At 41.9% G+C, this 23,219-nt stretch overlaps 1 protein-coding gene across 7 annotated transcripts in view; it reads right to left on the bottom strand.

Moving 5' to 3' along the window:
• The window catches only part of ALDH1L1 (aldehyde dehydrogenase 1 family member L1), a 110,844-nt gene that overhangs the window by 47,613 nt on the left and 40,012 nt on the right, over positions 1-23,219 (bottom strand). For all 7 annotated transcript variants that reach the window (XM_025447698.3, XM_035702751.2, XM_025447670.3 and 4 more), the window contains one exon: positions 20,091-20,182. In XM_025447698.3, coding sequence (XP_025303483.1) covers positions 20,091-20,182 — 92 coding nt within the window. The remainder of the gene's footprint in view (positions 1-20,090; positions 20,183-23,219) is intronic.

Genomic DNA, 23,219 nt, shown 5'->3' on the forward strand with positions numbered 1-23,219 from the left:
AGGCCAGAAAGCAGTGAGATGGCAGATTTAAAGTCTTGAAAGAATGTCTCTTAAGAATGAAGGTGAAATTAAAACATTCAGGATACAGAAAAGCTGAGGGAATTCGTTCCGGGTAGACTTCCCATACAAGAAACACAAAAGAGAAATTTTCAGGTTGAAATGAAAGAACACTAAAGAGTAACTCAAAGCCATAAGAAAAAAATAAATAAAAAGAAGAACACTGGTAAAGGTAACTACACGGGTAAATATGCAAGCCAGGGTTACTATACTCTCACTATGGTTGTAATTTCTCTCTTTTCCCTACATAATAGCCTAATGAGGAAAACAATAATTTTAAACCAATATTAACGGCTATACAATGTATAAAGATGCAGTCTGTAACAATAGTTGGGGGAGGAACAGCAATGTATGGGATCACAGTATATACTATTGAAACTAAGTTAGTATTATTCAAACTACATTGTTACAAGTTAAATATGTTAACTGTAGTCTCTAAGTTAATTAAAAATAACTAAAATGGGCAGAGGAAACAATGGTACACTACCTCCTACACACAAAGGGGCAATAATAGAGAAACTGAGGAACAAAAAGCATAAACAAAATACTGAAAACAAATAGATAAAATAGCAGAAGTAAGTCCTTTTCTTTATCAATAATCCGGTTAAATGGTAATGGTTAGAGATTAAACTCCTATTAAAAACAGATTGGAAGATTGGATAAAAAAAACATCATCCATCCACATGCTACAAGAGATTCACTTTAGATGTGGTAAGTGCACACACAGAAAAAATTGAAAGCAAAAGTAAATGAGAAGGTATCCCACACAGAGGGTAACCAAAACAGAGCTGGATTGCTATACTGTCAGAAAAAAATAAACTCTAAATCAAACAAGCTTATGAAAACAAAGACTATTAATAAAAGGTTCAACATGGCAAGAAGCTGTAACAATTATAAACATACAGGTACCAATAACACAGCATCCCAAAAATACAGAGCAAAAACTCTATAATAATAGTTCGAGACCAAAATGTCCAACTTTCAATAATGGATAGAACAACCAGAGAGAAGATAAAGAAACAGAGTAATTAAGCAACATAATAAAACAACTGTAAATACAGAACAGACATATACAGAACAACCAAGAATAGCAGGATTCACATTCTTCTCAACTGAACGTGGAATATTCTCCAGGATAAACCATTTGTTAGGCTACACAACAAGTCTTAATAGATTTTAAAAGATTGAAATCTTATAAAACATCTTTTTCTTTTTCTGATCACAATGGAATGAAACTAGAAATCAATAGTGGAAGAAAAACTGGAAAATTCACAAAAATGTTGAAATTAAACACTCTTAAGCAACTAAAGGGTGAAAAAAGAAATCACAAGGGAAATCAAAATACCTTTAGTCAAAGAAAAAACAAAAATACAACATACCCGAACTTACAGATTGCAACAAAAGTAGTGCTGAGAAGGAAATTTAAAAGTGTAAATGTGTACATTAAAAAAGATCTCAAGTCAATACCCTCATTGTACACCTTAAGGAATTTTTAAAAAGAGTAGCCTAAACCCAAAGCTAGCAGAAGGTAGGAAATAATTAGAGCAGAAATAGAGAATAAAAGAGCAAATGGGAAAATCAATGAAACCAAATTTGGTTCCTTGAAATGAATCAACAAAATTAACAAACCTCACTGACCAAGAAAAAGAAAAACCAAAAACTCAGAATCAGAAATGAAAGTAATTATACCAATTTTAAATAAATAAAAAGATCATAAGAAAATATGTAATAATTTATACATCAGCAAATCTGACTACCTAAATGAAATGAACAAATTGCCAGAAATTATGCAATCGACAAACTAACTTTGAGTAGTTTAGTTTTCTATTCCTGAAGAAATAGGAAATATGAATAGACTCATAACTAATAAAGAAATTGAATCAATAATCATAAAACCTTCTAACAAAGAAAAGCTCAAGGCTGAATGGCTTCACTGGTGAATTCTACCAAACATTAAGAATTCACACCAACCCTCAAAATCATACCCCCCCCCCAAAAAAAAAGTGAAGAAGAAGGAATACAGGGGCACAGGAGGTGCCCAGGGTGGCTCAGGAGTTGAACGTCTGCCTCCGGCTCAGGTCGTGAGCCTGGGGTCCTGGGATCAAGTCTCACATTGGCCTCCCTGCAGGGAGCCAGCTTCTCCCTCTGCCTATGTCTCTGCCTTTGCCTGTGCCTCTCATGAATAAATAAATAAAATCTTTTTTAAAAAAAGAAGAAAGAACACAATTACGTCTATGAGGCCAAAAATACCCTGATACCAAAGCCAGAAAAAGATACTACAAGAAAACTTTAAGCCAATATTCCTAATGAATATAAATGAAAAATCTGCACAAGAATAATAGTAAGTGGAATTCACTGTGACCAAGTGGAATTCTCAATTGCAAGGGTGATTAACCTTATGGTCAAGGGGATAAATTTCAGTTATATAGGATGAATAGGTTCTTGAGACCTAATGTACATCAAGTTGACTATAGTTAATATTACTGCATTGTATAGTGGAAATTTACTAAAAGAGTAGGTCTCTCAGATGCTCTCACTGCCAAAAAAGAAAATTAACTATGTGAGATGAGTATGTCCATTAGCTTGATTATAATAATCATTTCACTATCTATATCAGAACATACTATCACATATCTTGAATATTTACATTTTTAGGGGATCCCTGGGTGGTGCAGCGGTTTAGCACCTGCCTTTGGCCCAAGGCTCGATCCTGGAGACCCAGTATCGAATCCCACGTCGGGCTCACGGTGCATGGAGCCTGCTTCTCCCTCTGCCTATGTCTCTGCCTCTCTCTCTCTCTCTCTGTGTGACTATCATAAATTAAAAAAATATTTTAAAAATATTTACATTTTTATTAAAGGAAAAATAATAAAATTGCCTTTAAGCTATAAATCAAGAAAAGGAGTGAAGAAGGAAGAAAGGACTTATTTGCTCATGTAAGAAGCACAGCTGGGTCATATGCTGAGTGCCTCCTTGCATGGTAACAGCAAATTATCCCCAGGCTTTTGGTTTAAGACAGAGATCAGTAAGACAGCCTATTTTTGTAAATAAAGTTGTATTGGAACACACACACACACACACAAAGATTTTAAACCAAAACTTCTGAAAGAAATTGAGGAAGACACAAAGAGATGGGAAAATATTCCATGCTCATGGATTGGAAGAATTAATTTGTGAAAATGTCGATGTTACCCAGGGCAATTTACACGTTTAATGCAATCCCTATCAAAAGATCATGGACTTTCTTCAGAGAGTTAGAACAAATTATCTTAAGATTTGTGTGGAATCAGAAAAGACCCCGAATAGCCAGGGGAATTTTAAAAAAGAAAACCATAGCTGGGGGCATCACAATGCCAGATTTCAGGTTGTACTACAAAGCTGTGGTCATCAAGACAGTGTGGTACTGGCACAAAAACAGACACTGGATCTGTGTCTGAGATCAATGGAACAGAATAGAGAACCCAGAAGTGGACCCTGAACTTTATGGTCAACTAATATTCAATAAAGGAGGAAAGACTATCCACTGGAAGAAAGACAGTCTCTTCAATAAATGGTGCTGGGAAAATGGACATCCACAAGCAGAAGAATGAAACTAGACCACTCTCTTGCACCAGACACAAAGATAAACTCAAAATGGATGAAAGATCTAAATGTGAGACAAGATTCCATCAAAATCCTAGAGGAGAACACAGGCAACACCCTTTTTGAACTCGGCCACAGTAACTTCTTGCAAGATTCATCCATGAAGGCAAAAGAAACCAAAGCAAAAATGAACTATTGGGACTTCATCAAGATAAGAAGCTTTTGCACAGCAAAGGATACAGTCAACAAAACTCAAAGACAACCTACAGAATGGGAGAAGATATTTGCAAATGACCTATCAGATAAAGGGCTAGTTTCCAAGATCTATAAAGAACTTATTAAACTCAACACCAAAGAAACAAACAATCCAATCATGAAATGGGCAAAAGACATGAACAGAAATCTCACAGAGGAAGACATAGACATGGCCAACATGCACATGAGAAAATGCTCTGCATCACTTGCCATCAGGGAAATACAAATCAAAACCACAATGAGAACCACCTCACACCAGTGAGAATGGGGAAAAGTAACAAGGCAGGAAACCACAAATGTTGGAGAGGATGCGGAGAAAAGGGAACCCTCTTGCTCTGTTGGTGGGAATGTGAACTGGTGCAGCCACTCTGGAAAACTGTGTGGAGGTTCCTCAAAGAATTAAAAATAGACCTGCCCAAAAAAAAAAAAAAAAAATAGACCTGCCCTACGACCCAGCAATTGCACTGTTGGGGATTTACCCCAAAGATACAGATGCAGTGAAACGCCGGGACACCTGCACCCCAATGTTTCTAGCAGGAATGTCCACAATAGCCAAAATGTGGAAGGAAGCTTGGAGTCCTTTGAAAGATGAATGGATAAGGAACATGTGGTCTATGTATACAATGGAATATTCCTCAGCCATTAGAAACGACAAATACCCACCATTTGCTTCAACGTGGATGGAACTGGAGGGTATTATGCTGAGTGAAGTAAGTCAATCGGAGAAGGACAAACAGTGTATGTTCTCTTTCATTTGGGGAATATAAATAATAGTGAAAGGGAATATAAGGGAAGGGAGAAGAAATGTGTGGGAAATATCAGAAAGGGAGACAGAACATGGAAGACTCCTAACTCTGGGAAACGAACTAGGGGTGGTGGAAGGGGAGGAGGGCGGGTGGTGGGGGTGACTGGGTGGCGGGCACTGAGGGCGGCACTTGACGGATGAGCACTGGGTGTTATTCTGTATGTTGGTAAATTGAACACCAATAAAAAATAAACTTATTAAAAAAAAGAAATAGAAGAAATATTTGAAGTAATAATACTGTGAATTTTCTAAAGACACTAACCCATAGAAACAGAGGCTCAAAGAACACTAAGTAGTATTTTTTAAAAACCCACATATCTACACAAGCATGTCATATTCAAACTGCAGAAAATAAAAGATAAAGAGAAAATCTTGTAAGAAATCAGAGGGAAAAATTCTTTACTCATATAAAAACAAGTATGATAATTACATTGGACTTTTCTTCAGAAACCATGCAAGTAAGAGGTGGAGTCAACTATTTAGAGTATCAAAAGAAGAAGTTAACATAAAATTCTGTATCCAGCAAAATTATTCTTCAAAAGTGAAAGAAAAATAGTTTCTCAGAAAAACAAAAAAATTGAGGAAATTTGTTGACATTTGCTTTGCCTTGGAGACCCCTGACACCTTCATCCTTATAGACACAGATATATATATATATAAATATCTCTGTATTCCTCAAGAATATATATATATAAATATCTCTGTATTCCTCAAGAATATATATATATATTCTTCTTTATATAGATATACAGATGGGTATATAGATATACAGAGAGACAGCTATAGATATATTTTCTGCTCTGTCAGCTGGGAGGGCCAAGAAGCAATGACACACAAGTAGAAATAAGCACACCTAGCACCCACATCTTCCAATAAAAGCAAGCAAGGATCCTCGGAGAAATGCCTGATTCTAGGGCTATGGCAGGGAAGGTACAAGAACATCCTGTAGTGCCACAAAGTAAGGAAGAGCTTATAAAAGGAACATGGAATGTTAAAGGTGTACAAGATCCAACTGAAAGCTTTCAATAGACAAAGCTTAAAAAAATCTGAGCAACAAAACCAATAAATTACATTGGATTTAACACAATGTATAAGATAAATATCCATGACTCCATACTGATTAAATAAATAAACGGGAGAAAAAAGATAAGTCTCCATGCAGAAGAGTTTCAAATCATTTAGGTAGATACTTTATTCTCAAGAGGTGGAGCATAACTCACGATGCACAAGATGACTTCTTTCCAAAGAATACGTATGGAAATGGAGGGGAAAGAGACACTTCACAGTGGAGAAACCTGACAAACATGACCTCAGCCAGGTGATCAAGGTCAACTTCAACAGTGATATGTCATATTGATACCATGCTCCCTTGATATGCTGATGAGAATGCCACTTTATCTCTGTACTTCCTCAAGACCATAACCCCATTCTAACTATGAGGGAAACATCAGATAAATCCCAACTGAGAGAACAGACTACAAAATACCTGACCAGTACTCCTTAAAAAATGTTAATATCAAAATCAAAGCAAGCTGAGAAACTATCACAATGTAGAGGAGACCTAATGACTAAGTGTAATGTGGTATCCCAAATGGAGTACTGGGACAGAAAAGGGACTTTACAAAGAAAAATGAGCAAATCTGAATAAAGTCTATCAATTTTAATTAATAGTAATGTCGCAATATTGGATCACTGACTGTGACAAATGTATCACACTAATGTAGGATGTTAATAATGAAGTGACTGGATGTGGAGTATATGGGAATGCTCTGTACTATCTTCACAAGGTTTTTGGAAATCTAAAACTATTATACAATAAAAAGTTCATTAATAACAATAGTCTTCTGCTACTTTGTAGTGAGTAAATTAGACAATTCATATAATAATAATGTGATTTATTTTTAATTAATTAATTTTTAAAAAGATTTTATTTATTTATTCATGAGAAATACAGAGAGAGAGGCAGAGACACAGACAGAGGGAGAAGCAGGCTCCATGCAGGGAGCCCGATGTGTGGGATTCAATCTCCGGACTCCAGGATCATGCCCTGGGCCAAAGGCAGGTGCTAAATTGCTGAACCTCCCAAGGATCCTACTTATTTATTTATTTAATTTATTTATTGGCTGCTTGAAGTTTATTTTCTACTTGGTACAAGGGTTATGGGTATCAGGAAGGCTTGCATATGGCTTGAATAGTAAAGAGTGGAGTTCTCTTAACTTGCTTTTTGGTGTTTTGTTGTTTTGATATAAAAGAACCCAACTGCTTCTTCTTGCTGTAGCCTGCCTAATCTATGAGGAGGGAAGGGAGGGAGCTCTGATGAGTTTAGCACCTCCTGAAGCCTGGTGGCTGGTGGTGGCCACCTCGGTTTGGGGCCTGGTGATGGCTTTGCCAGGCTGGGCATCAGCCTGCATCTTCACAGCTTCCAGATCCATGGCATAGGTGACCATGCAGGTGGAAGCTTGGGAAGAGTCCAAGCATTCTGGGGATTCCAACACTTTAGCCATGAATGGGACAGTGGACTTCCCCAAAAAAGAAGCTTGTCCACCAGGGACCTGGGTCAGCCTTGGGAAGACCAGGATGGTGATGGATGGCTTTCCCAAGATACTAGCACTTCTGTAGAACTATTACCAGAAGTGGAATCCAGGCAGTGCATACTATCCTGAATGCACCTGATCTCATCCAATCTTGAAAGCTATACTTAGCTTAACCAGGTTTGATCCTGGTTAGTACTTGGATGGGAGATAAGTGTAATTTTGTCTATTTACTTTGTCTTCCCCCAAAGCACATACAGTCTAGGAATTATATCTATTGTCCCACTATAATCCTAACCCAGGCACAGTGCCTTACTAGTAGTAGGTGCTCAACAAATATTCAGAGATGACACAAGTGATTGCATGACGTCACATTGTGCCCCTAATTCACACAAATTCAGAGCCACATCCTACATCCTCCACTTGTAGCAGGGATTTGGTTTTTCTGAGCTCCAAAGAGAATCATACATTGGGTTTTTTTTTAATTTTTATTTATTTATGATAGTCACAGAGAGAGAGAGAGAGAGGTAGAGACACAGGCAGAGGGAGAAGCAGGCTCCATGCACCGGGAGCCCGATGTGGGATTCGATCCCGGGTCTCCAGGATCGCGCCCTGGGCCAAAGGCAGGTGCCAAACCGTTGCGCCACCCAGGGATCCCCCATACATTGGGTTTTGATACATTTCATCTGGTTTAAAGGGGCCACATTTCCAGCTGCACAGAGAGCCTTTACACCCTGACTTTCCCATGCAGTGTGCTCCCATCCCTCTCAGCTTTACTGCATTCCCAAAGTGATTAGTTGGCTATATAGCACTCATATGTAGCAATGTTGAACAGCCAAGTGTCAAGGACAGAGCCAAGAGGACACAAGCAAGCCTTGCACAGAGGGGGGCATCTATTCATTCCTCCACATGCCTTTGGTAGTATTACTCAACCAGTGGTGGATCTTTAATTCTTAATTCTCCATCCTGGGTACAAGACAGCCAAGGTATATTTTTTTCATAGGCTCTCCAGTTCTCTCATGAGATGTGTGTTTTCTCTTTATCTCTCCGTAGTCCCTTTCTCATTCTCCTCTATCTTGTATCCTGGGAGGCTGGATTTTGTGGGCTATATTAAAGTTGCATATACTATAAAGTCACTAGTCTTTGGACTTCTGGCTTTATTTGGCCAATAGGAGATAATGGTAGGAAACTGGAGGATAAGAGAAAAGAGGTTGGGGTATTTATCCTCTTGTTCCCTCACTGCTGATCCATAGGTTGGAAAGGTTGTGTTTCCATTCCAATGGTCACAGCTCCTATCCTCTCTAACAGCTCCAAGCCCCCAGGGTTCCGGTTCCTTCTTCTTGCCTCTTCACAGCCAGGCTACCAGCTCTTGTGAGCCCCAAGGTACCTTGACATTCTTTATTGGTCTTCCCTGCCCCTCTTTTCATGTATAGACCCCTAATTAAACTCTCTTCAGTTGTCCAGCTAGAGTGTGCCATCTATTCTGTGGGGACCCTGGCTAACACAATGGGTCTCTGACATCCCCTAAGCTGCCTGACTAGAGACTGCTCAAAGAAGAAACAAGGTATCTTAACTTTGTTGCTTATGTTCTTTTTTTTTAACTTTATTTATTTATTTACGATAGTCACACACAGAGAGAGAGAGAGAGAGAGAGAGAGAGAGAGGCAGAGACACAGGCAGAGGGAGAAGCAGGCTCCATGCACCGGGAGCCCGACGTGGGACTCGATCCCAGGTCTCCAGGATCGCGCCCCGAGCCAAAGGAAGACGCCAAGCCCCTGCGCCACCCAGGGATCCCTGTTGCTCATGTTCTTAACAAAGTATTTAGGAAGCATGCCAAAGGGCTCCACAAGCTCCTTGGTCTACAAACTGAATGATCTACATTAATTTCTCCTTCTCATTCTTTTTCTTTTCCTCCTTATCTTCTTTATCCTACTCTCTCTCCTCCTGTTTCTTCTCATTATTTTTGAATTGAGATATCTGCCAGTATTCCAGCCCCAAATCACAGGCCAAACTTGCTAGTTCAGGAGAATGAGCTTCTGGCTCATAATCTGGGTCTCTGTCCCCATCAACTGGATGCTTATGTGGTGGAAAAGATGGAGGCAGAATAGAAGGTGGAGAAATCAGTTTTCTTAATGCTCTTAGAGTAACATCAATAAGATGGCAAGACAATGCCTCAGACCCTCTTCTTCCCAAAGAAACACCAACTCAATCATACATGGACCAATTCCCTTTATGAGAAATCCAGAAACCAACTAAAAGACTCTTGCACCTCTGACAAGTGTAAAACCAGCTGCTTTGAAGCCAGTAGGAAAATCTGTGGCACCTTCTTGCCATGGTCTCTGCTCCCTGGCACAGCACTACATGATTGGGAGGAAATTCCAAGTTCTTAGCTTGGAAATTAGAGATTCAGTTACCTTGTAGAGAGCTCATTTGAAACGATCAAGTCTGTGAAGCAAAAAGGAAAATTACTAAAAAGAAAGAAGAAAGACTAAGGGATTTATGGGAGATCATCAATGGACCAATATATACATTATTGGGAGTTTCAGAAAAAGGAGAGAAAGGAGCAGAAAGCTTATTTAAAGAAATAATGGCCAATATAGGGCACATGGTGTGATGAGCACTGGGTGTGTTATCAACTGACAAATTATTGAACACTGCATCTGAAACTAATGATGTACTTACTATATGTTGGCTAATTGAATTTAAATAAAAAATTAAGGGAGAGAGGTAAAATGGCAGAAGAGTAGGGGTTCTCATTTCATCTGGTCCCCTAAATTTAACCAGAAAACTATCAAACCAACCTTAACACCTATGAATTCAACCTGAGATGTACAGAAAGAATGGCTGGAACTGTACAAATAGAAAAGTAACCACTTTTTGCAAGGTAGGAGTGTGGAAAAGGGAAATGGAGGGAATATGTTAGAAGATAAATGACTGAGGGAGGAAACCTTTGTAAGCTGGCTGCAGAAAATTGATACAGTCCTGGAGCTTGAGATCAGGACCTATAGAAATCTGCTCCTGTGAGAGACAACCCTGCCTGAAAGGTACTCAAGGTGAAGTAGGGGAAGGATCACAGGGGTCATAGGAGTCTCAATATGTCAGAGGCACAGAAAGAACAGGGGTGCCTGAGCCAGTAGAGCCAAGTCTTGGAGTGGGGAGACAGGCTTAGGTCAATAAGCCTGGGAAAAGGCTCAGATTCTTTTGCCATTAACAAGGAACCATGGCCAGATCAGGGACCTCTCTCTGTGTTGACCCCTCTCTGTGTTGGGTCCCTTCCTCTAGACTGACTCTACCAGGTGAATGCTCTCCATGCCAGGGCCCAGCAAAGGACAGAAACAGGATGACTCTCCGCTTTTTCTGGGAGGGGTAGAGCAGGTACATACACAAGCAGGCAAAAGCTCTCCCTGTCAGAATTCTACAAATTGCACAAATCAGTGTCCCCCACATGCCTCCAGGGAGGACTTGAGTGGGCAGGCAACTGGCGGTCTACAGAGTTTCGTACATATCACTCAGCTCCAGGGCTGGAGATTGGGGTACAGTCATTTTTTTTTCTTTCACCCTCAAAAGAGGTGCAGGATGCCTTCGTTAAAAAATATCTCACACAGCAAACACACTGAGCCCAGCCCCCTGGCAAGGGGCAGTGCAAATCCATCCAGGCAGAACCTGAAAATCAGCACAGCAGTCCCCTCTGTTAGAAGGCTAGCTGGAAGAACAGATGAACAGCAAGTTTACTGACCAGACAGGACTGGAAAGCTCTAGAACTGGGGCAAAATAGTGTATAGAACTCAAGGTTTTTCTCCTATGATTTGTTTATCTTTCAGGTTAAAATCTTCCAATACTTTTCCTTTTTTTTCCATCTCAAATAGTTTCTTATTTTATCAACTCTTCCTTTTTAACTATTTTTTTAACTTTCATATTTTACAACTACATGTTGTAGATATTTTCTTCATTTAGGGCTTCTTTCTATTGTACTCAATTATATATATATATATTTATATATATGTATATGTTTTGCATTTTTTATAAATTTGGAATTTACTATTTTCTAACCAAAATACCCTTAGAACCAAGTGGATAACCCTGTTTTATTCACTCTAGGATTATATTCTCTCTCCTCACCCTTTTCCTCCCTCTTTTTTTGTTTCTCTTTTTTATTATTTTTCTTTTTCTTTATCTTTTTTCTTCTATTTTCTAGTTCCTGACCTCTTCGTAATTGTCTAGTGTGTATTTTGCTTGGGTCATGGTTGATATTTTTGGCTTAGCTTACTCAGACAGCCATTCTGCATTAGACAAAATGAATAGAAGGATGAATTCACCACAAAAGAACCAGAGATAATACCTTCTGCCACAGATCTAATCGATATGGATTTATGTAAGATGTTGGGGATGGAGTTCAGGATTACAATTATAAGGTTACCAGTAGGTTTTGAAAAAAGCATAAAAGACTCTAGAGAATCTCTTAGTGCAGAAATGAGATTAGGAAAAACTAAAAATACTCTAAGATGCAGTCTAAATTGGATGCTCTAACAGCTAGGGTAAAAGAGGCAGAAGAGAGAATAAGTGACATAGATGACAAGTTGATGGAAAGGAAGGAAACTGAGGAAAATAAAGGAAAACAACTAATAGCCCATGAGGAGAGACTTCAAAAAATTAAGTGATACTTTGAAAAAAATAACATCCATATTATTGGAATTCCTGAGGACACAGATAGAGAGACAGAGAGAGGACCAGAAGGTATATTTGAGCAAGTCATAGCTGAGAACATCCTTAATCTGGAGAAGGAAACAGGCATTCATATCCAAGGGTTAGAGAGGACCTCTCTCCAAATCAACAAAAGCAGATCAACACCCTCACATATAATACTGAAGCTTGCAAATCTCAGAGATAAAGAGAAAATCCTGAAAGCAACTCGAGACAACAGATTCCTAACACACAGTGGGAGAAAGATTAATAGCAGACCACTCCACAGAGACCTGGCAGGCCAGAAAGGGCTGGCATGATCTATTCAGGGTACTAAATGAGAGAAACATACAGCCAAGAATATGTTATCCTGCAAGGCTCTCATTCAGAATAGAAGGAGAGATTAAGAGCTACCAGGATAGACAGAAACTGAAAAAAATATGTGACCACCAAGGCAGCCCTGCAAGAAAGATTAAGGAGGACCCTGTAAAGCAAAGAGGGGCCCCAAAGAAACAGACAATCTGCAGAAACAGGGACTGTACAGGAAATACAATGACACCAAATTCATATCTTGCAATAATCACTCTGAATGTGAGTAGGTTAATGTCCCAGTAAAGATACAGGGATCAGACTGGATAAAAAAGCAAGACTCATCCAAATGCTATCTACAAGGGATTCATTTTAGACTTAAAGACACCTTCAGACTGAAAATGAGGGGATGGAGAACAATTTACCATGCAAATGGACCTCAAAAGAAAGCTTGGGTAGCAATTCTCATATCAGATAAATTAGATTTTAAACCAAAGACTGTAGTAAGAGATGAAGGGGAACACTATATCATACTTAAAGGATCTATCCAACAAGAAGACCTAACAATTATAAATATTTGTGTCTCTAATGTAGGAGCAGCCAACTATATTAACCAATTAATATCCAAAGTAAAGAAACACACAGATAATCATACACTCCACTCTCAGCAAAGGACAGATCATCCAAGCAGAACAAGGAAACAAGAGCTTTGAATGACATACTGGACTTCACAGATATATACAGAACATTACATCCTTTTTTTTTTTTTAATTTTTATTTATTTATGATAGTCACAGAGAGAGAGAGAGAGAGGCGCAGAGACACAGGCAGAGGGAGAAGCAGGCTCCATGCACCGGGAGCCCGACGTGGGATTCGATCCCGGGTCTCCAGGATCGCGCCCTGGGCCAAAGGCAGGCGCCAAACCGCTGCACCACCCAGGGATCCCAGAACATTACATCCTAACGCAACTGAATACACATTCTCTCAAGTACACGTGGAACTTTCTCCAGAACAGACCACGTACTGGATCACAAATCAGGTCTCAACCAATACCAAAATTCTGAGATTATTCCCTGCATATTCTCAGACCACAATGCTTTGAAACTAGAACTCAAGCACAAGAAGAAATTTGGAAGAAACTCAAACAATGCTTAAAGAGCAGCCTATGAATGGGTCATAGAATGAATGAATGGGTCAACCAAGAAATTAGAGAAGAATTAAAGACTCATGCAAACTAACAAAAATGAAAACACAGCTGTTCAAAACCTTTGGGTTACAGCAGAGGCAGTACTAAGAGGAAAGTACATTTCAATACAAGCCTCTCTGAAAAAAAATTGGAAAAAACCTCAAATACACAAGCTAAACTAACACCAAAAGGAACTGGAGAAAGCACAGCAAATGAAGCCTAAACCAAACAGGAGAAGAGAAATAATAAAGATTAGAGCATAACTCAATGATATAGAAACCAGAAGAACAGGAGAACAGATCAACAAAACCAGGAGCTGGTTCTTTGAAAGAATTAATAAGATAGGTAAACCCCCAGCCAGACTTATTAAAAAGAAAAAAAGGCTCAAATTACTAAAATCATGAATGAAAGAGGAGAAATCATGACCAACACCAAGGAAATACAAATGATTTTTAGAAATTTATTAAGAGCAACTGCATGATAACAAATTAGGCAATCAGGAAGAAATGGATGCATTCCTGGAAAGTTATAAAGTTCCAAAACTGAAACAGGAAGAAACACAAGACATGAACAGATCAATAACCAGCAAGGAGATTGAAGCAGTCATCAAAAACCTCCCAAGACACAAGAGTCCAGGACCAGATGGCTTCCCAAGGGAATTCTATCAAACGTTTAAAGAAGAAATCATACCTATTCTACTGAAGCTGTTTCAAAAGATAGGAGTGGAAGGAAAACTTACAAACTCATTCAATGAGGCCAGAATTACTTTGGTTTCTAAACCTAAGACCAAAAAGGAGAATTACAGACTGATATCCCTAATGAACTTGGATGTCAAAATACCCACCAAGATACTAGCCAATAGGATCAAACAGTACATTAAAAGGATTATTCACCACAACCAAATGGGATTTATTCCTGGGATGCAAGGATGGTTCAACACTTGCAAATCAATCAATGTGATAAATCACACTAATAAAAGAAAAGACAAAAACCGTATGATCCTCTTGATAGATGCAGAAAACGCATTTGAGAAAATAAAGCATACTATCTTGACTAAAACTCTCTACCCTGGGATGCCTGGGTGCTTCAGCAGTTGAGTATCTGCCTTTGGCTCAGGAGGGGATCCTGGGATCCTAGGATCGAGTCCCACATTGGGCTTCCTGCATGGAGTCTGCTTCTCCCTCTGCCTGTTTCTGCCTCTCTGTGTGTGTCTCTCTCTAATGAATAAACAAATAAATAAAATCTTTTTAAAAAACTCTCTACCATGTAGAGATAGAGGGAATATACCTCAATATTATAAAAACCATATATGAAAAGCCCACAGCAAATATCATTCTCAATGGGGAAATACTGGGAGCCTTTCCCCTAAGATCAGGAACAAGACAGGGATGTCCACTCTCACCACTGCTATTCAACATAGCACTAGATGTCCTAGCCTCAGCAATCAGGCAAAAAAAGAAATAAAAGGCATTCAAATTGGCAAAGAACTCAAACTCTTACTCTTCACAGATGACATGACACTATATATGGAGAATCCAAAAGACTTTACTCCAAAATTGCTAGAACTGATACAGGAATTCAGCAAAGTGGCAGGATATAAAAATCAATGCACAGAACTCAGTTGCATGTCAATACACTAACAATGAGACTGAAGAAAGAGAAATCAAGGAATTGATCCCATTTACAATTGCACCCAAAAGCATGAGATACCTAGGAATAAACCTAACCAAAGAGGTAAAAGATCTGTGCTGTGAAAACTACAGAACACTTCTGAAAGAAATTGAGGAAGACACAAAGAAATGGAAAAACGTGCCATGCTCATGGATTGGAAGAATTAATATTGTGAAAAATGTCTATGCTACCCAGAGCAATTTACACACTCAATGCAATCCCTATCAAAATACCATGGACTTTTTTTCACAGAGTTGGAACAAATAATCCTAAGATTTTTAGGGAACTATAAAAGACCCCAGAAAACCCAGAGGAATGTTGAAAAAGAAGCTGGGGGGTATCACAATACCTGACTTCAAGCTATATTACAAAGCTGTAACCATCAAGACAGTATGGTACTGGCACAAACTTTCAACCAAGCAGGAAAGAATATCCAATGGAAAAGGACAGTCTCTTCAATAAATGGTGCTGGGAAAATTGGACAGCCACATGCAGAAGAATGAAACTGGACCATTTTCTTATACCGTATCCAAAGATAAACTCAAAATGGATGAAAAATCTGTATGTCAGACAAGAATTCATCAAAATCCTAGAGGACAGGATGCCTGGGTGGCTCAGCATTTGAGCATCTGCCTTCAGCTCAGGACATGATCCCAGGGTCCGAGATCAAGTCCCTCATTAGGTTCCCTAAGGGGAGCCTGCTTCTCCCTCTGCATGTATCTCTCTCCACATCATTCATGAATAAATAAGTAAAATCTTTTTTAAAAAATCCTAGAGGAGAACACAGGCAGCAACCTTTTTGACCCTGGCCGCAGCAACTTCTTGTAAGACACATCTCTAAAAGCAAGGGAAACAAAAGCAAAAATGAACTATTGGGACTTCATGAAAATAAAAGCTTCTGCACAGCAAAGGAAACAGTCAACAAAACCAAAAGGCACCTATCAAATGAGAGAAGATATTTGCAAATGGCATATCAGATAAAGGGCTAGTATCCAAGATCTATATAAAAACCTATCAAACTCAACACCCAAAAAACAATCTAGTCAAGAAATGGATAGAAGACATGAACAGATATTTCTCCAAAGAAGACATGCACGTGGCCAACAAACACATGAGAAAATGCTCCGCATCACTGGCCATCAGGGAAATGCAAATTAAAACCACAATGAAAAAAAATAAAAATAAAATAAAATAAATAAATAAAACCACAATGAGATACCACCTCACACCAGTGAGAATGGGGAAAATTAACAAGGCAGGAAACCACAAATGTTGGAGAGGACGTGGAGAAAGGGGAACCCTCTTGCACTGCTGGTGGGAACGTGAACTGGTGCAGCCACTCTGGAAAACTGTGTGGAGGTTCCTCAAAGTGTTAAAAGAGATCTGCCATATGACCCAGCAATTGTACTGCTGGGGATTTACCCCAAAGATGCAGATGCAGTGAAACACCGGGACACCTGCACCCCGATGTTTCTAGCAGCAATGTCCACAACAGCCAAACTGTGTAAGGAGCCTCGGTGTCCATCGAAAGATGAATGGATAAAGAAGATGTGGTCTATGTATACAATGGAATATTAATCAGCCATTAGAAATGACAAATACCCACCATTTGCTTCAACGTGGATGGAAGTGGAGGGTATTATGCTGAGTGAAATAAGTCAATCAGAGAAGGACAAACAGTGTTTGTTCTCATTCATTTGGGGAATATAAATAATAGTGAAAGGGAATATAAGGGGAAAGGAGAAAAAGTAAGTGGGAGATATCAGAGAGGGAGACAGAACATAGACTCCTAACTCTGGGAAACGAACTAGGGGTGGTGGAAGGGGAGGAGGGCGGGTGGTGGGGGTGAATGGGTGACGGGCACTGAGGGGGGCACTTGATGGGATGAGCACTGGGTGTTATTCTATATGTTTTTGCAAAAAACACCAATAAAAAATAAATTTATAAAAAAGAATTGTGAATCAGTAACTTTGAAATCAGGATCAAGGAGATAGCTGCACTCCCATATCATTATTCACAAGAGTGAAAAGGTAGAAACAATCTAAATGTTCACCAACGGATGAGTAGATACAATGTGGTGTGTACATACACTGGAATATTATTCAGCCTTAAAAGAGAAGGAAGTCCTGCCACATACTACAACATGGCTAAATCTGATTATCCAATGAAATAAGCCAGTCAAAGAAGGACAAATACTAAATGATTCCACTCATATAATGTATCTCAAGTAGTCAAACTCATTGAAGCAGAAAGTAGAGCGGTGGTTGCCAGGGACTGGGTGGGAGGGAGAAATAGGGAGTTGCTATTGAATGGGTATAAAATTTTAGTCATGGATATCTGGATATCTGTTGTACACCATTGTGTTTGTAGTTAACAATACTGGAACGTGCACTTAAAAATTTGTTAAGAAGGTAGATCTCCTATATTTTTTACCATAATAGAAACAAAAAGATACATGCTCTTAAGTATTCAAAAAACAAAAAACAAAAGGAATCAGTTTTATCTGCATCCTCCATCAACCTCAGCTCAGAAGCTGTAGGCAGCTCTGGCTCATCCTCAGGACACCATTTTCTCAAGTGTCCAAAATTCTTCTGGGCATTATTTAAAAAAAAAAAAAAAAAAAAAATCCTTAATTTTATACTTCAACCTGACCATACACATAAGTCAGACTGAGATATAAGAGATCTGTAGTGTCCAAGGTTTCCAAGCACATAAGCCCAATTCAGTCCTCCTTTTATAAGTGCGGTAGGCTGCAAAACCGGCCACAGTGCTCCACCTTTTCTGTAGTCCCAGCCTGTAGAGCACCTGCCATCAGGAAGTGGTGTCCATTTCCTTATTCATTCTGAAGCTGGGCCAACACCATGACTCGCTTTGGCCAATAAATTCAGCAGATATGATGTGCTCCCTTGGACCCCCTGGCTCCTAGGACCCACTCACCAGCATATGAACAAGCCTGCACTGGCTCTCTGAAGGGGTCATCCTAGACCAACAAGCCCCCAGCTGACCTGATAGCTGACTGCAAACACTTAAGTGAGTCCAGCTGACATCAATCTGGCCCAGATCACTGAGTCCAGCCCAAACTGTTGACCCACAGAACCATGAGCTTTAAAAATGGTGGTTTTTTTAAGCCACTATGTCTGGGGTGTTTTGTTACACAGCAAAAACTAACTGATGGTTACATATCCCCAATTCTCATGATCATAATTGTTCCTCTGAATCAACCCCTTTTAAGATCCTCCCCAGAACCTCCTCCAGGTGCACAGCGTGGAACTCCTCCTCAAACTACTATTTATAGGAAGCTTCTTATTGTAATATCATTAAATTCAAGGAGAGAGACCTGTCATCAGGATGACTTGGTTTACTCAAGTCATTGAGTGTTCACTCAATTCAGACTCAGATGGATTTTTGATTTGGTCAGGTAGCAGCTGCATTCTTGGCTCACCCCAGAATACAAATGTTAGGCTCATCCTTGTTTTTTCCCCCAAAGATCTTGGACATATGTGAGTCTCTCCTTTCAATCACGGGGGACTAAATTTCACACACCCTAGCTCACCCTGGATCCCTTTCCCTCATCAGTGCCTCTGATTGGCACTGCCCATTCTACAGCTCTGCTGAAGGAACCCAAATGCAGAGCCTAGCTAGGTGTTTCTCACTCTTCTATACACTGTATTGATAATACACTTCCTTAATTTCACACATGAATTTTTCTCTATGTAAGTGAGCTCCACAGAGTTTCCTTTGCATCTTCCTGAAGTACAGGAAACCTCTTCCCACATGTGGTACACATCTTTGCTTCTGCCTTTACAACACCTGCCTCATCTGCTTCTGGGAACAGCATTGACACTTTTTGAGGGAACAATTTTCTCCCTCTCTTTCCAGAGATGTGGGTTGAATGCAGTCCTCTCAATCCTTGGCTCCAGAGGTGGGCACATGACCCAGTGTTGACCAGTCAGAGCATGCCTCCACCTGGTCAGCAACGGATTCTTACTGGGGCACATGACTCCACCAGAAGCAGTCAGATTCAAGTCTAGGACTTATATGAAGACTACCAGAGACCTTTCCACTGGAAATGCTGGTAACATAAGAAATTAGAACAAAACTACTGCGCAGCCACCTCATCACTATGAAGAGAAATCCTGCCCCAAAATGGATAGACAGTGATTATGTTAATGACATAATTTGAGTCTTTGAAGTAATTAGCCTGAAGAAGGCTATCATGATCCTTTTGACTTTTTTGTTCTTTTTTGTTTAAACCAGAATGAACTAAGTTACGGTTGTTTGCAACCAAAGATGTTCTACTATATCCCACTTCCTTCCCTTTATTCAAATTAGAACTTACCACAGTTAAATGGAAAGCAGGGCGATTCATATGAAGTAGAAGAAGAGGTAACCTAGTCTATGGTGATCCCTACCTGCCCATTCCCTTTCCCCACACAGCTTGGGTTTCCCTGGGGATGTCAGGGCTGGTGGCAGTTTTAAAACAGCTGCACATGGTTTGATCCTGCTCCCATTTGAGGCCTGGCTCTCAGTGACCCAGCCCTTGCCCTTGAATCTGGGCAGGCTTGTGACCACTGAGAACAATCAGGTCAATGGCCTTCCAGCTGGGTCTGCATCTGCCTTCTTTGCTGGTACCAGCATGCTCAGAGCCATTAGCCACCACCTACAATGCCACCAGATCCCAGAGCAGCCACTCTGGGGCTGCAGCACATAAGTGCCTGGTTGGCAGTGCCACCTCAGCAGATGCCAGCCCTCCAGGCTCAACGGCCAGGCACAGCAGTGAGATGCCACCTTAGAGGAGGATACCCCTGCCTGGCTCTTCTAGGTCCTGCCGGTCTACAGACCCACCACCATCCAAGGTGATCCCCCAAGGGCCACACATGAGTCCTTTCTGATCTGATCTGAATGATCCACAAACATAACAAATGGTGGTTGTTTCCTGCCACAAGGTGTTGGTGTGGTTTGTGACGCAGCTACAGACAGCTGGGACCAGACCCCATGCACTCCTGGCCCTTACCTCACAACATCCACTGATGCAGCCCCTGACTTGAAGAAATCAGTGGACTCCTCCACCTCCAGGACACTAGGAAGAATCCGTTTCCAGGCACTCTAAAAAACAGGTGTAATGAGAACAGGGCTTCCTGGGGGCCAGGAGCAGCCACTTTCTGGGCAACTTCCCTGGCCAGAGCAGCCCCTGATGTGCACTGGGACCACCCACTACCAGGCTGCGCTCTCTGTCCAAGGTGCTGCTGCTCCCAAGAGCCTGATGCTCCCAGCACGACTGCCTCCTTGGGGAAGTAGGAGCCCAAGGAGCTCAGCTACTGTCCTCCTGCCTGCCTCACCCTGACCCAACTTCTTTGGGATCCCCAAGCCAGTGCAGAAGCAGCAGGAAGACGACATGCAGAGCTCAAGGTGTGGCTGGGGACCAGCTGCTCCCAAGCCCACTTCACGCCCAGCCTCACATGGGTGCTCCCATCCGAGCCTCACGTGGGTGCTCCCATCCGAGTGAGGTCCCAAGAGTGACACTGGAGTTTGAGTAGGTTGCAGCATGGAAGGGAAAGCAAAGTGCGGGGTGGTTCTGAAGGTAAAAATGAAGCATTCTGATGGGGCTCAGGAGGCCTGGGTCTTGTCCTCACGGACAGGCTAGCTGGTTCTGTGCCCCTCCGTTCAGGGCCTGCAGAGGGCAGCAGTGTCCACCAGCCCGCCCCAAGGATGAGCATGGATGGTCCAGTGTGAGGCACAGCGCCATCCAGAATTCTAAGTAGGCTATCCAGAGGGATGGCTGTTCTCTGGGTCGGCTTTCACTTGGGCTGCTCAGGACAGGAGTCCCAAGATGCCTCACGTCTGTCTGGGCCTCAGGCCACAGCTGGTCACTGCCACAGATGGAGGGGGATAGGCTCAACTAGGACCAGCTCCCCAGCACCCTTAACCCAACCTCTTCCTGGCTCCCTCTATCATTCTTGGAAAGGTGCTGTGGATTTGCCCTTTCCATCCTCAACGTGACCATCAGCAGCTATGGCAAGCCATTCCCTATACCCACTTGACTATAGCCTATCCTCAGGTCTCTGCTCGGACCTTTGCCCACCGATGATGCTCTTCTCTGAATGCCAGCTCATGTTTAAATGAGCATCCTCCTGGGCATCCTCCAGGGCCAACTGCTATGTTACTTCTTCCCTGAAGTCTTCACCGACTGCTCTGCTGGCCAGGGCAGACTGTCTTCAGACTCAAGTGGCTTGGGGCCAAGGGTCACCTGCTGGGTATGGGCATACCACCACATGGTGCCTAAGAGATGCACCAGCCCTTATCAGATGTGTGTGGAACCTCTGAGAGGCAGTGTACTGCAAAGCCACACTGCCTCATTCAGACCCCAGCTTGGCTCCTGACAAGCCATGGGGATGCAGACAGCCCCTCAACGCCTGTGTCCTCATCTGTGCAAGAGGCTGAACATAGCTGTTCCTCACGTGAGGCAGGCAGAGCACTGGGTGTTTTGTATAGAAAGGAGCTCAGAAAATGTGGCATAGCCTTGGCTCAGGAGGGTGTGAGACTAGGCTTGTTGCCCATGGCCTCCCCAGTCCACAGTGTGCACTTGGTGAGTTCTGCTGAGCGGAGAACATGACTGACTCCTGTTCTGGCCACCCATATGGGCTCTCTCCACCAACAATGCCCCCCACTGGCCTCTCCTGCCCGGCTGCCTCCCCTCCACTCCAGTCGCCTCCAGACGAGGCATTCTGAAAGGGCCAGCCCGGCTGTGACCAACGGGTGTCATGATAACAGTGCAAAGGATGAGAGGCCATTCAACGGAGCCTCACAGCGGTGGAGGCCAGGGCTCCAGCTCCACCAGCAGGGCTCTGAGTCCAGGCCTGTGCTCATCTGCTGTGACCCCACCTCAGGCTTCGGGCTCTTTGGCTGGAAAATGAAGGTAATAATAGCATCTACTTCTTGGAGTTGTTAGAGTATTTAACCACACCACTATTCCTGAAGTGTTTAGAACACTGCACAGATACCCACTCTGCAAGTATGTGCTTCTTTTGATGACCGTTTGGCTCCCTGCCAGCATTTACTGAGATGCTCATAGGTGCTGCTGAACTGACCCTCTCCATCTGTGATCTCTCCTCTACCACTCACAGCACCCACAGGCTTCGGGTTTACTCTTCCCAGTGCACAGATGAAGGACACAGCTGTAGCAGCTGTTGACTCAGGCTTAGCTCCACAAACATACAACCTTAGCCTGCCCCCAGTGCTACTCAGCTGGAAGCTCCAGAAGACCAGTTTGTCCAATTGGCCCTGTTAACCCCAGCAGGCACAGGGCTGAGGCCAGAGCTAGGGCTCCAAGAATATTTTTAAATGAATAGGCTTTTTTTTCCCTCTCCTTTTTTACAGACATTCAAAATGTTCAGCTTTCTACTAAGGAAGAGCTCTGAGCCCTCTGGAGCAGCGCCAGCTCCTCATGTCCTTCCCTTGCTGAATCCTGTCCCCTGCCCTTGTCATCAACACCCACAAACACCACTGTGACTGCCAACTGGCCCACCTTCACTCACCACAGCCCTCCTTATCCCAGAACTCTCTCCACTCAGCTCTCAGGGCAAACCTCCCGTCCTGCCCAGGGTAGCCTGCGCTGATTATTCCTTCTAAAGTTGTCTAGCCTCCTTGTTCCCATCACCCTGTTATATCACTCATGGCACTTCTCTTTGCCTGAAATTCTCTTATTCATGTTGGGCTGTTCATTGATTCTCTTCCCCCGGAAAGGGACACTTCATGACAGCAGGGAACATTGCTTATTGTCACATTCCAGTGTCTGGCTTAGCACCTGGCATTTAATAGGAGCTCATATGTCCTTCTTAAATAACTCACTAAGTACATGATTGGATGAGTGAATGGGTGGAAATTCATCCAATGCCTTCCATTCAATAATGCTGTCATCAATGCCATGCCTCCAAAGGAGAGGGAGCTGAGTGGGAGGAGCAGGAAGGACCAGGAACAACTCCAGGAGGTGACCACTGATTGGACTGGTGGTGGAAGGAACTGACCCTCAGAGAGGGGAGTGCTCTCCGGCATCATGCCGGGCAGCTGGACTGGAGTCCAGGTCTGCCTGACTGCGATGCCCATGCTGGCCGCAGTGCAATACTCCCTCTCAGGGTGTTTTTCT

Source organism: Canis lupus, chromosome 20 (genome assembly GCF_003254725.2).
Source record: "Canis lupus dingo isolate Sandy chromosome 20, ASM325472v2, whole genome shotgun sequence".
Taxonomy (NCBI): Eukaryota; Metazoa; Chordata; class Mammalia; order Carnivora; family Canidae; genus Canis; species Canis lupus.